This window comes from Echinops telfairi, unplaced genomic scaffold, assembly GCF_000313985.2.
Source record: "Echinops telfairi isolate 266 unplaced genomic scaffold, ASM31398v2 ScPeMD7_443;HRSCAF=831, whole genome shotgun sequence".
In the NCBI taxonomy this organism is placed as follows: Eukaryota; Metazoa; Chordata; class Mammalia; order Afrosoricida; family Tenrecidae; genus Echinops; species Echinops telfairi.
In genome coordinates, this window is record NW_022104341.1 from 66,076 (window position 1) to 81,253 (window position 15,178).

The window sequence follows — 15,178 nt, forward strand, 5'->3', positions numbered from 1 at the left end:
CAGGGAGGGAGGGGGAAAAATGAGGAGCTGATGCCAGGGGCTTTCAAGGAGAGCAAATGTTTTGAGAATGATGAGGGTAACGAATGTACAAATGTGCTTTACACAATTGATGTATGTATGGATTGTGATAAGAGTTGTACGAGCGAGCGCCCAATAAAATGATTTTAAAAAATAAAAAACAATTTTCAGACAATGAACAGCAAGCAAGAATGAACAGTGTTCCTGAAAGAAAGAAACAAATTAAGTAAGGACTACAAGGTTAGAGAGGTTCCAAGGTATGACACAGTGAAAGGAAACCTAAAATAGTCTGGAAGTCTCTCCAAGTTAAGAAGACATTGTTGAGAATTTGGGAAGTTGCAAACAGTCATAAATTCACCAGGCAAAGTAACAGAAAAGAGAAATCTGCACACAGAGATTTCTGAAGATCTTCAAAGGGTTTCTCTCAAGTATTCAACTAAGTACTTATCAAGCTTTGAGTGAATCAACTTCCTCCAAGTAAATTAACTGGGTCCCAGAACAAGATTCAAGAATGTTCACAAGAATATTTTTTACATAGAAAATATTTTTAAATAGAAAACAAGGTAATACCTAACATCTAGTCAAAATTTATCAAGCATACAAATAAACAGAAAATCCATATAAAGAAGGAAAAGTAAAAACACAATTAAGAGAGGCAAAATCAGAGATGACACATGATTGAATTGTAAAAAAGGAAATTAAAAACAGCTATTATAAATACAGTCCATGTGTTCAAGAAGGTAGAAGTATGTCAATGAAAGACACAAAATACATTATAAGAAACCAAACTTCTAGAGATGAAAAAACTAATGACTAAGATGAAAAATACATTAGATATGATTTACAGAGCAGAATTTACTATGTTGTCCCATTGTACTTTGTTTATAAACAGTTTTATTGGGACATAATCTACATATCAGACAATTCAATAGTTCAATCATATCGAGAATAGATGTTATGCTTTTAAAAAAAATTTTTGGTTGGGAAAGCAGCATTTTGCCTCTGAGTGAATTGTCTTTCTGTTGACTTAATGTACCTTCAGTTGAGAATTGAGCACCTGATATTATGAAGTTTCTCCATTTTTGCAGCTAGGAACTATTTCCAACTCTATGTGAAATCCAAGAACTACATATACACACACTGTATAGAAATCTGCAAAATGAATAATAAGAACTCTCCAGGTGATTCTATTCTCCTACAAAAATGTGGATTGAGTGGTCAGTGATCACCATCATTACATATTACATATTATGAGATATTTGTCCCACAAAATACATTTTGCAGCAATGTTCTATTACTCATCATATAAATGTAGATGCATCAGCAGGAGCAACGGCACTCAGGGAGTTAGTGCGCAGGTGCTGAATAGACACCCTCCCGCCCCCCCAAAAAATAAATGTAGATGCATCATTTACTTTTTTTAAAAAAAAGAACTAATATCTGAATGCCTATTTAAATCAGTAAAAACATTAATTTTGCATGGTAAGAGGCTAAATTTTAGATATGTATAATTCACTCACAAAAACTATCATACAATCAAAATAACTTCAAATTTATTCTGAAATTTTAAATAGCTAATTGAGTTAGTTAATTGTGCCAGCCGGGCCAATAATCACATGTGGGGCTAATTGAAAGGCGGAGGGATAAATGGGTGGTGAGCCTCGCCTTTCTAGTTCTCGGGGTCTCTTGCTTTGTGATGGTCGCACCTTAGCAGTTCCCTGCTTCAGCTTGCAAGATTGACTTCCTACAAGACATCCCCAAGGAGAAGCCACATGGACCTATCCCGATGCAGCCCTGGGTGCTGGAGCAGCCGGGTGGAGACCCCTGCTAGTGCTAAGATGCTTGTTCATTCACTGACTCAGCTTTCCTCCTGCAGTCGGCATCATTGCCTCCGTTTTGTGAGGTGGAGGACTTTGTGGACTGGTGTTGGGTTAATGGGTTAATGTTGGACTTGTGGGTTTGGGCAGCATTGGGTTGGCATGTTTACGTGATGCACATTTTCTTTACATAAAACTCTCTCTTATACATGGGTTGCTGTGGATTTGTTTCTCCAAAGTACCCAGACTAATACACTAATGAACTAATAAATACAAGTATAGAAAACAAAGAATTGTTTGATTTTTTTTACCTGACTTTCCTTGTGATTTAGTTCCTTTTTGTATTCTTCTTCAAGGTGTTGAATTTTTTCATAATCTTCTTTTACTTTAAAAATAAAACAAATATACTTTAGTGCCAATATATTTTTAAAATATTTCTATTACAAACAGAACACAAAGTTTCTGATATATTTCACCACTTTAAAAAACTCAATGGGGTCTAACCATCTAAAACTGCTATTGTTCTCTTGCTGCTAAATTTGTTTAATAGTGAATTTTTTAAATAAAATTATAATAACTTAAGAAAATCTATAGCTTTTATACTAGCACACATAAAAAATATTTAACTTTCTAATCTGAAATAACATTTTTCCCCCAAAACCATTATATTGGGAGCTAATCAGTTATCATATCTTCCTTAGTTCAATCACATCAAGCAGTACTGTGCAATTGCTATCACAATCAATTTCAGAACATTCTCTTCCTTCCTGAACTCCTTTTACATTAGCTCCCCTTTACCTGCCTGCTTCCCTGTACCCACTGGGAACCCTTATTCTACTTGCTGTCTCTATTGATTCAGCAACATATTTTAAATACATGTATTGTTGTTTTGCATGCATATTTAACTAGCAAGAAATATGAAAACAATAAACTATATTTCTAAAAAAATTAAATCATAAGCCTAACCTAAACCTGCTGCCTTTTCAAGTAGATTTCAACTCATAGCAATCTGATAGTGTTTCTAAAACTGTAAATCTTTAAGGGACCAGGCAGTCTTCTCTTTCTCATATGGAGCAGCAGTGTGTTTAAGTCAGAGCTTTCTGTTAGCAATCCAGTGCCTAACCTATGGCACCCACACTGACTCCTAACAAAAACCTTATGTATCTGATTACACAGAAATTGTATCTTAAAGGCAAAAAATTATTTTTAACATCTATCAATTCCTTATAAAATTCCTTAAAATTCTGAGTTTATTTACAAAACTATCTCACTCAAAAGCTCACTGCTATCAAGTCAATTCTGACTCATAGTGATCAGATAGGGCCCTGTAGCCCCTGTGGGGTTTTAAGACTATAACTCTTCACAGGAGTAGAAACCCTTATCTTTCTCCTGACAAAACTATGTAGAATGCAAGATACAAAAGAGCTAAGGGTATTAGGCTAAAGGGATGAAAATACTGTGAAACAATTGAAAATATAAAACAGAAGACTAATAATATAAAATTAAACAGGACACCTACACTTAAAATGCACTTCCAGTCTGGAATTTTCTGCTTGCACACGAAGTTCCTCAAAAGCTATTACCATTTTCTGAAACAGAATTGACAGGATATGATAAATTTTTAAAACTCAGACTTTTAAAGTTTTAAATAAATATTAAATTTGAAAATGTGATCTTTAAATGTAAAGCCATAAAATTTCAAATACGGAAAACTATACAGCTTTAAATAATTTACTTAAAAACATATTAGGAATATCTTTTATGGTTTCCCAAATGGTCAAAGTCACAGGAAACTGACAGAAGATTGGGTAACAGAGGGAAGCATAAGGAAGACACAGATTAATAATGCTTTATGAGCTATAGTATGCTGGTCTCTGACAAGGAAGTCAATAAACAGTTAATAAGTTAAGTTACATAAAGTGACTAGTATGAAAATCAAGAAAGTTACTAAACAATAAGATATTAGCACTCATAGTAGAGTTTGGGAATTTTATTGATGATGCAAAATCATGTATACAAAAATAACAAGTCCTTTAGTAAGGACTGTTAGTATCTTAGTATCTTTATGAGTATTACTCCACTTTGCTTAGAAATGCCTGTTAGCATTTTTTTTACTTTTCACTACTACTTACCTCAATGTTACTATTTAGATCTACATAAGCTTGTCTAGTTTCTTCCCGTTCATATTCACCTGTTATAAATATCAATATAAATGTTTCAATATGAAGCCATTATAATGCTAATAAGATATTCAAAATAACTCAGGAAAACATGAAAACACTTAACATCCTACATTACTGAAGTGACATTGGCAGATCCAGCCAGCTCTGCATTGTTTTTTAAAGTAACAAAGGCAGCTGAATAGTAAGGCATGTTTGTACTTCAAGCTATCGAGATCAAAAGCTTGGTGTTGTTCAAGTAGCTATACTTTCCTGTTATAGGTTAATTAACCATGAATTTATTCAAACTTTTTATATCATAATTATAATTTTATCCTTTATAATGACTAAAGGCTTAATAACTACTCTATATGTATTTCTTCACTGAATATTTAAGATTCATGAGGTATACAAACTCACTCTTATCTCTAGAGACAAAAAGGAAGATAAACATCAAGGCAAGACAAAACATATTAAAAGTGTCCACCCCTGCTTTATTGTCTTGCAAAAGGCTATGGATGTCAATGAAAGCCCTAAAACTTTTGCAGTGTCCCTATGTGAATTAAGCCTCCATTAAACTCCCTCAGACAACATTGACTAAGGATGTTAACAGTCTTGTCCTCAAAAAGAGTGCCTTGGAAAGTGGATTACTATAGATATACTTAGGTAATATCTCACCATTTGCTTTCCCTTTTGAGCCATTTGTAAGTTGTTCTAGTTCTTATTATTTCCTGCTTTATTCTGGAGTGAGATTTTTCTGTCTTATGTATTATAGTAGTGTTGGATTTGTTTTGTTTTGAGTATGATTTTCTTTATATGGAATCCAGGATAGGTAAATCTATATAAGACATTTACTAGATTAAAAGCTCCTTAGGGTTATATAACCAGTAACAACATTAAAAGCTCCTTAGGGTTAACAGGGTGGGTCAGGGAGAAATGGGCAATAATAATAGATACATAAATGAAGAAAATGATCTAAAATTGATTGTGGTGATGACTGCACAATATTTTATACATTTAAAACACTGAATTATATAACATGTGAATTATGTGTCAATAAAATGGTTTAAAAAATACTTGAGTCCCAAGAAAGAAAAGCCCCTATAAAGAGTTCATCTTTTTCCCCCTTTTCCTTTATCATTAAACCACCGCCATCGAATTTACTCCGACTCTTAACAATCCTATATAGGAGAGAATAAGTAGAACTGCACCTTTGATTTTCCAAAGCTGTAAATATTTACAGGAACAGAAAGCGTCATCTTTCTCCCGCAGAACTGGATTGGTAGAGTTGAACATCTGACCTTGTTCAGATGTTAGCAGTTCAATATATAACCCACTAATGCCACCAAGGCTTCTCTTTTAATATCAGAGACGTGTGTGTGTGTGTGTGTGTGTGTGTGTGTGTGTGTATAACTTGTATGAAAATTTTAATACATTTTAGGGATTGCAATCGATGACATGAAACAAAATGTGAATTAACTGTTGAGTGAAAAATTGCTCTGAAAGTCTTCACCTAATTCATGATAAAAAAGTTAGCATAAGTAAATACAAATAAAAGCAGATGAGAGGCAGATACAGAATTAGTGACATAGAAGAGAGGTTGTAAGAAATTATCTTTGAGCACAGAGACAAAAAGGTGAAAAATAGAGAGAGGGTGAAAAATACAGAAGTGTCCACAGTTGTGTCTTGAAAAACTCTCAATAGATAATCAACTCAGAGATTTTGCACTTGCAGCTGCTTCTTCTACCTGAAATATTTTTTCCCAAAATAGTTACATGACTCACTATTCCCCAAACACCCTATCACAAAATGTCCTCTCTGTAAGCAGTTTATATCAACTACCTCTTATTTTATTTATTCATTCCTTTACTAGGATGTATACTCCATATAAGCAGTGACTTTGGTCACTTGTTTTTTCTCAGCATCTAGAGCAATAATACATAGTAGGTACACACACCAAAAAAAAGTTGAATGAGTGAATAACTTTTAAAAAGACAAAATATGAATAATCACAGTAACAGAAAGACTAAGAACTTAAGGCAAGAATCTGATTGGAATTTAATAAAAAAGATTTCTAAAAAAGTATCACATGTCACACACATCAACACATACTTACTTCAACTTTGATAACCTAAAAAAAAAAAAGTGTGAAGGATTCTTCAAACCAATCCCACCATCTGATTGCTGGTTTAGAGAGTTAAAACCTAAAGTGTTCTAAGACCCTAGTCTATCTAGCTCAAGTAATTTTTGAGAGAGAGACAATATTTCTCATCTACTTTGATCCCTGTTCATCAACCAATTTCTATACTAGACTGAAAAATTAATCTCAAAGTTGAATAAGCAGGCTAAAGTGAAGGAGCTGATAGTGATGCAATACATTCTGGAAAACATACAATATAGATATAAAAGCAAAGCAAAGAATTTATAAGCAGGGACTGACAATAAAAAACCAGAAAAATGCAAACTGGAAATAATAACTACTGTGTACTTTGCACTATTGTAAGTACCTTATATTTACTAATTTACTTCTCAAAACAAAACTACAAATAGTTTTACTAAACCAAAGCCCATGGCCATTATGTCAATTAGAACTCATAGTGAGTGACCTTATATAGTTTCTGAAACTATAAATCTCCACAGGAACTGCTGACCTCGTCTCTTTCCCAAGGAGTAGCTGGTAGATCCAGCTCTTAATTAAGTATTCTGTGATATATCAAGTCTTTTAGCTAAGAAGAATAGACAAGATCTTAGAATAAGCAGTACTTCCCAATGAATTCTTATCAGAAACAAAAGAGAGCAGCTGATAAGTTCAAACTGCCAACCTTCCATTTAGCAGTTTAATGGCTAACCCATTAGGCCAAGAGAGCTAAAGTGTTGTCTGCATTAGTATTTGATTAATGACAGATATGGATTATTATTTTTGATAGCTAAACTTTTGTTTTCTCCTAAAAATAAGAAAAATTTCTTCTTCATAATTTAAAATATATTTTAATTGGCTCTTTCATATACATACAATCACATTCGAATGTTTTAAAAGAACTTATGGTCTTTAGGAAGAAACTATATTTAAATTAGAAATAAACATTATACCATTATTATTAAATTCTATGCCTTTCAGCATTATCTGCCCCTGGTATTTTCTATTATTATGAATACTATAGCTTATTCTTTTAAAAAAACATTTATAATTGTAAATTAGGTGGAAGTTTACATTTAACATCAATTTTGCATTTAACAGTCCAGTAATACACCCCAACCTAATCCTGACACTCCCTCACGCCCACCCATGTACTCACTAACATGCTCCATTTCACCCAAGTCAGTATTTGTCAACAGTCCAACCCAATGTCCCATCCCATCTTATTCTTGACTCAATTTGCTGATTGTTTCAGACGGAAAAGGTCAGTCTTTAAACAAAATGGGGATTAACTAACTTATACGTGTCACATATATAACTTTTGCAATACGGTGCGCATTAGGTTTCAAAAGGATTTGAGTTTTCAAAAAGACTAAATAAAAGTAAGCTGGTAAAAAACTATACAAAACAAGAAAATATTTACATTTCTTTGCCTTTTCATCATACTTGGTACAGGTTTCTTTGAGTAAATTACATAAATGTCTTGTAGCATTATTTCTGAAAAAGAGGGAAAAAGTTTGCCTAAATGTAATCTAATATCAAAGTCTAAATAAATTAATACATGAAAGTTGTAAAATATATTACAATTTTAAAATCTTTAAAAATATATATTTGGCATATAGCACATTGCTCGAAAATGAAATTATGAAAAGTGAACTGACTGTAAAATTAGCAGTGATTGGTAAATTCCTTGTCTAAAAGTAAAACTGACAGCTCCTTAACAAGTTTCTACTGAAGTACCTATCAATAATATTTAAGTGAACAGGTAGAGAATGGTCCAGGGAAAAATGAGAAGAAAGGATTGAACTTTTCATTTACTAGTTGTCCTTGAAAGGACCTAACCTTCAATAAATAAAATAATTTAACTTTCTGGGTAAGCATTCATTGTATGAAATATAAGATCTGTGGTGCTCTCCGTCAAGTTACCAACATCTTCTTTAGAAGTTCAATTTTCAATCCATAAATTTAGACATTTGTTATTAGTTCAGTGAAAAGCAAAAGTTAGAACGTGACCTGTGTCATATCCTGTAACATTTTTTCAATAATCTAGGGAATGAAAAGGTAACAAATCACTGAAATCATTGATGGTTTGCTTTAGTTTTGTTTCCAAACCTGTAACTATTTCTAGTGCACAGTGTGATCCTTGGACCAGCAACATCAACATCTCTTATTAGGAATATAAATTCTTGAGCCCCAGGGCTCCACTGAATCAGAAACTAGACATAGAAAGGAGAAGAGGAAATGGCCATAGTTGTCATAATTTGTCAAATACAAAAATACACAGTGGATATTTTCTTCCTTTTTCCACAGCACCTAAGTAGAATTCTACTTATAAATTTATAACACATAAAAATGTGATACATTTTTTGTGAAATAATTTATTATATTAATACTTACTCTCTTATTAAGTCTTTATTCTCTTTAATTCCTTCTTCTAATTTCAAACTTACTTTTTCATTTTCAAACTAATTGCAAAACAAAAACAAATCATTACTTTTGCTTAGCAAAATAAACATGAGTATGATCACTAAGCAGCATTTCTTTGCTAACAAGTTACAATGGTCAATAAAGAACTATCTTCTTTCCATACCTAAAGGAAAATTTTTATCATTTATGGATTTCACATCAGAATATGGATCTCACATTTATCAAACTAAGATAGAGTCCATTTAAACATCTCTAAAAGCATTCAATATTTAAATGCTAATCTTCTCGACACATTTTAAAGTGTTGTTTTATCTTGTCCAAAGACAATGGTTTATTTTTCTCAGCCTTCTTTCACTTTATGCCAGGAAATCAGAACTAAACAGGCTTAAATTTAAGCTTATATATGTAAATGTCATATTCTAGCAACATGATAGTTATATAAAACATCATAAATAATTAAAATGCCAATATAAACAGGGAATATACATATGGAACTTGCTGAATGGAGTAGACAGGAATAAAATAAACTATTTCTATGTTAACGAGATGATGAAAAAGCTCAAAATCATAAGCCTAGGGTTCAACTGTGGAATACAACCTTCATTTTCTCATGTGTAAGTTCCAGCTGAAGTTAACGAAAATAAAAGCAAATCCGTGAGAGTCAATGGATGAACTTGAGTATATCCCACCTGAATTTAGATACCTTAGCAAGAACAGTTTTGACTTGAACTCCTTGAACACTACGGACCAAAGACCAGATGAATTTGTGAGATAACATCAAAGATATACATAAAAAAAACAAAAGATAATTAAGAAAACAGCCAAAAATGGGTGTCAAAAATAATCTGAAACTTGTTCTTGAATTCAGAGTAGCTAAAATGAATAAAAGAATTTCACACCAGCCTGTGTGACCACAAGGTGTCGAAGGGATCAGGTTTCAGGCATCAAAAGAGAAAAAAATCATATCATTGTGTGCTCACCTTCCCAATACGATCACTGAAGACAAATAGGGGCATAAGCAAATGTGGTGACAGAAAGCTGATGGTGCCCAGCTATCAAAAGATATAGCATCTGGGATCTTAAAGGCTTGAAGGTAAACAAGCGGCCATCTAGCTGAGAAGCAACAAAGCCCCCATGGAAGAAACACACCAGACTGTGTGATCATGAGGTGCCAAAGGGATCAGGTATCAGGCATCAAGGGGGGAAAAAAATCATATCCTTGTGAATGAAAAGGAGGTGCAGATTGGGGACCCAAAACCCATCTGTGGGCAACTGGACATCCCCTTACAGAAGGGTCACGGGGAGGAGATCAGCCAGTCAGGGAAGCGTAGCAACGATGAAACATACAACTTTCCTCTAGTTCTTAAATGCTTCCTCTCACCCCCCACCCCCAACATTATCATGATCCCAATTCTACCTTACAAATCAAGCTGGACCAGAGGATGTACACTGGTACAAATAGGAACTGGAAACACAGGGAATCCAGGACAGATGAACCCCTCAGGACCAGTGGCAAAAGTGGTGATACCGAGAGGATGGAGCAAAGGTGGGGTAGAAGGGGTGAACCGATTACAAGGATCTACATATGGCCTCCACTCTGGGGGACGGACAACAGAGAAGTGGGTTAAGGGAGACGTCAGGCAGTGTAAGATAAGATAAAATAATAATTTATAAATTATCAAGGGTTCATGAGGGAAGGGAGAACAGGGAGGGAGGGAGGGAGGGAAAAGGGCTCAAGTAGAAACCAAATGTTTTGAGAATGATGATGGTGACAGATGTACAGATGTGCTTGACACAATGGATGGATGGATGGATGGACTGTGATAAGCATTGTACGAGCCCCCAATACAATGATTTTTTTTAATTTATGAAGTGAAAAAACTGAACAGAAGACTTCAAAGGGCAACTCAAAAAGAAAAAAATATTATAATAACGTGCACAGATCAGGAGTTAGAACACCAAACAGAAGAACACACTCAGTATTTATCAAGCTAAAAAAACTGAAGAAAAAAAGTAAAGTCTCAAGTTGCAGCATTGAAAGACTGTATGGCATCTAGCAACAGCATGGGCAAATGTTGAATGTATACTCTGTCTGAATCAAGTCAATTATGACTTCTAGAAGCCCTATAGGGCACGGTAGAACTTCTCCATAGGTTTCTAAGACTATAACCCTTTGTGGGAATAGAAAGCCTCATTTTTTCCCCACAGAACAGCTTATGGTATCACACTTCTGAGCTTGTAGCTTTGTACTACTGACCTTCCAGTTAACAACCTACACATAAAGTACTACACTACCAAAGCTCCTTGAATTACATAGGAAGAATAAAAAAATAGAAGCTATACATACTATACCATCACTGTTACAAAAACAAAAAAAAACTAGTCAACATCCTACAATTTCAGGTGGAAAGCTACCTGGCCAAGTGACTGAAGCAAATCCATATTCTTGCCCATTCCAGAGAAAAATTATCAAAGAGAATGAAGAAACTGTCACACAATATCATTAATATCACACACAAGTAAAATTTTGAAGATAAATTAAAATAGGAGTACATTGACAAGGAGTTGCCAGGAATTCCAGCCTGATTCAGAAGACAAACGGAAGGAGGGATATTGTTACTGATGGCAGATATATTTTGGCTGAAGACAGGGAATGACAGAAAGACCTGTGATTTATTGATATATGCAAAGGCAATGAAATGTGAGGATCAAACAAATTATAGATAACATTGCAAAAAATGGAAATTCCAGAACCGATAGACCCAAAGTAGTCTTTCTAACAAAACAAGAAAATATGGCTTGGTTTAAAATCAGATAACATCTGTATGCTGAGCAAGTAATCTGAGTAGATGACAATATGAAGAAGAACATGACATCAGGGCTAAAGGAAACTCATTAACAACCTGTGGTGTTTGCTGAAAGTAAGAGGACTTGAAGCACTTAATGATGGAAAAAGCAAAGACAACAAACTTTAGTATGGATTACATCTCAACATAAAGAAATCAAATATCCTCAAAACTGAACCAATAAAGCAACATGGAAGTTGTCAAAGATTTCATTTTACTTGTATCCACAATGTCCATGGAATCAACAGTCAAGAAATTAAATGAAGTACTGCAATGGGCATACTGCTGTAAAAGACCTCTTTAGAGTGTTAAAGAAGAATCTATGCATTTGAATTGCGGTGCTGAATAAGAATATTGAAAATACCACAGACTGCTAAATGGGCAAACCGATCTGTTTTGGAAGAAATAAGACCAGAGAGCTCTTGAGAGGTTTAAGGATGGCGAGACTTTGTCTTATGTACTTTGAACGTGTTACTAGGAGAGACCAGTCCCTGGAAAAGGACATCATATTTGGTAAAGTAGAGGGACAGTTTAAAAGAAGGCCTTCAAGGAGCTGGATTGGTACAATAGCCTCAAGCATAGGAACATTTGTAAGGATGCCAGACCTTGCAATGTTTCACTCTGTTGTACAAAGGATAGGGTTACTGAGTCAGAAACGACTCGATAGCACTTAACAACTACAACAAAGTATTTTAAAAGCAAAGATGTCACTTTGAGGGCTAAGGTGTGCCTCACCCAAGCCAGGGTATTTTTACTTCAATACTTTCAGATACACGTAAAAGCTGGACAGAGAATAAGTCAGACCAAAGAACTGATGTCTTTGAATTGTGGTGTTAAAGAACATTATAGATTCCATGCACTTCAGATAAACCAACAAATCTGTCTTAGAAGAAGTACATCCAAATGTTCCTTGGAAGTATTTCACCTCATGTACTTTGGACAGTATCAGGAGCAACCAGTCCCTGGAGAAAGCCATGCTTGGTAAAGTATGAGGCCAGCTCAAAAGCTGATTGAGACCATGGTTACAATAATGAGTTCAAACATAACAACAATTGTGAAGATGAAGCAGGAGCGATCAGTGTTTTCATTCTATTGTGCATAGAGTTGTTAAGTGAGAGCAGACTCAGTGGTACCCAGCAATAACTCCAACAGATGGCATCTAGCAACAATCCTCATTCCTAAAGTTCAAAGGCAACTAATTATCAATAAAACCTCAAGAAATATCCATTCTTAAAATTCATATCACAGAAACAAGGTTAACCTAACTTAACCTTAAGATTCTTTTTAATAGTGTTATAAGATATACATGTTTATAATTCAAAATTTCATTTTACCTGTAGTTCCTGAATGGCTTTACGCTGTGCTTCTATTGTCTTTCTATTTTCTTGTAATTTAATTTCTTTCTGTTTTAGTTCAAAGTCTACATTCACTTTCCACTTCTTGATTTTTTCAGCCTCCTTATATAGTTTTGAATATAGTCTGCTGATTGGTCCTGTATTCTATTAAAATAAAATTTCCTAAATTAGATCATTATTCAAAATTTTAATGAAACAAAATTATGGCAAATATCCATGATTAATAGCACTTCACAAATTGAAACTAATTCTCTCCTGAGTTTGTCTAGTAGCATACTGAAAGAAAATGCATCAACTCTTCTAAGTTACTAAAGCAGTTATTACATATTTAGCTAAAGTTACCTGGCTGAATAAAGTAAAATTACTCCAATGTGTTTATATCAGAAAAATATTTTAGCCAATAAAAGAATAAAGCTAGCGAAAAGTTAAAATAGAGTCTACAAGAAAATCTATAAATCTTATCAATCATCTTGAAATATTTTGATTATACAGTTCAATAATTAACTAGGAGACAAGGATTTGGATTTTTTAAATAATATCAAAAACAATAGTGAACACAAAAACTACCTTTCATCACGCTTGATGTTTTATTTGGAATTCTTATATTTTTAGAATTTATAAGAAAAATGCCAGTTTGTATTTAAAAACTAATTTGTTTGCTGATAGCTCTTTGTTTATTAATAGGTTCATATTTTAAAATCTATATTACAGCAAAAGTACACAGCAACAAGCATGTAGTCCTTTGTCGGGCCAAAGAATTTCACTTTATTTTTAAAGCTATCTATCCCATTAGAGGACTCCTAGAGATATAGTGGTTATATCTAATAACTTAAAGGTCAGCAATTTGAAGCCACCAGCCACTTAACGGGAGAAAGACAGGGCTTTCTATTCCTATAAAGTTATAGTATAAGAAACTCACAGGGTAGTTTTACCCTGTCCTATAGGTTTGCTATGAGTCAGTATCAACTCAATAGTAGTGAGTTGGTTTTGATTTGGATGTTCCATAAGTGAGAATTCTAATCGTTCATAATTAATGTCAAAATTACTCCTGCAAATCTCTTGGTCAACAAAATAACCAAAAATTAATTTCACCGATTAAATAAAGAATTATTTGGTAAAATATTGATTTGTTTATGAATCTCTTTACTTCAAACATCCATCTTCCCTCTTCTATCCTTAATTTCTATGCTTTAAAACTGAATTGCCTCTAATAAAGTGGCTGCCTTCATAACCCAAGAAAACACATCAGTCTAGTGTTTCAGCAACTTAAAAGGTTTCAAATTTTTACAGATTTATAAAGGATCTATTTTTAAAGTTAGACAAATATTAACCCTTTTAAAGCTTCAAAATAAAGCTATATAAAACAAATCAAAATCCAAAATACTATATAGATGGGAAATCTGACCTCAGAATCAGAGTCTCTTAGTCCTTCCTGATAGTGACAACCGTCAGAATTATCAACCTAGAAATTAAATAAATGTCTCCTGTAAGAAAGTATTTCTGATGACAGTTTCCAAATAGCAGCATTACATACCAAAAAAGAGAAATCCAATAACTGAAGTTTTGTATTTTCAAATATGTAATCCAATATCTAAACAAATTATACCTATATATACTATATTTAACTGACCTGTTCAAGCATGGGTAAAAAGTTAGTGTTTTGTAAGGTAGGAGCTGCAAGATAAAAGATAAAAGATAAATGGTGTTAAATATGTCGGTCTTATTATTTTTGTTATTACATACTGTATCTAGCTTTAAGAATCAATGATATCAGTATAATGTCATATTTTCAGTAATAAATATTACTATTTTATAAATAATATTATAGATATCATAATCTTATAACTAATGTTTCTATGTAAACTAATATATTGCTTTTTCCAGTTTCCTACCTGAGTCAAGGTTTTCCACATTTTTGGAGAGATTAGTTATTGCAAATGGCAAACGAAAATCATCTTGAATGCATTTGTTGAAATTCTAGAAACACAAAGAAGTTCTTAAACATATTGTCTCACACCATTATAATCCTAGCAGTGCAATACATATGCACATAATAAACATCTGCTTAACTGACTACTGTTGTAAATCCTTTTAATATATTTGAAGCACTGTATATACTCGAGTATAAGCTGACCCGAATATCCGCCAAGGCACCTAATTTTACCACAAAAACTGCATTAAAACTGTGCTGAAAAACTCAGCTTATACTCGAGTATAATTATTTAAAATATCAATCAAGTACTTTTGCTATGTGTTACGGTTTGAACTGTGTCCCCCCAAAAATATGCATCATCTTGGGTGGGCCATGATTCTCAGTATTATATAATTATATTCTATTTTGTGTTGTGATATAATTATACTAACTGTTGTCAATCTTCACCTCTATGAACATGGCCATTTACTTGTAGCAATTCTATCA

The 15,178-nt window shown here is 33.4% G+C and overlaps 1 protein-coding gene across 1 annotated transcript in view; it reads right to left on the reverse strand.

Moving 5' to 3' along the window:
- SYCP1 (synaptonemal complex protein 1) overlaps positions 1-15,178 on the reverse strand; it is a gene marked incomplete at its 3' end in the record, with an annotated part of 75,421 nt that overhangs the window by 57,064 nt on the left and 3,179 nt on the right. Inside the window, 9 exon segments of the mRNA XM_013003767.2 lie at positions 2,147-2,220; positions 3,355-3,424; positions 3,968-4,026; positions 7,555-7,628; positions 8,529-8,596; positions 12,739-12,903; positions 14,165-14,221; positions 14,390-14,433; positions 14,652-14,736. Of these exon segments, the coding sequence (XP_012859221.1) occupies positions 2,147-2,220; positions 3,355-3,424; positions 3,968-4,026; positions 7,555-7,628; positions 8,529-8,596; positions 12,739-12,903; positions 14,165-14,221; positions 14,390-14,433; positions 14,652-14,736 (696 nt within the window).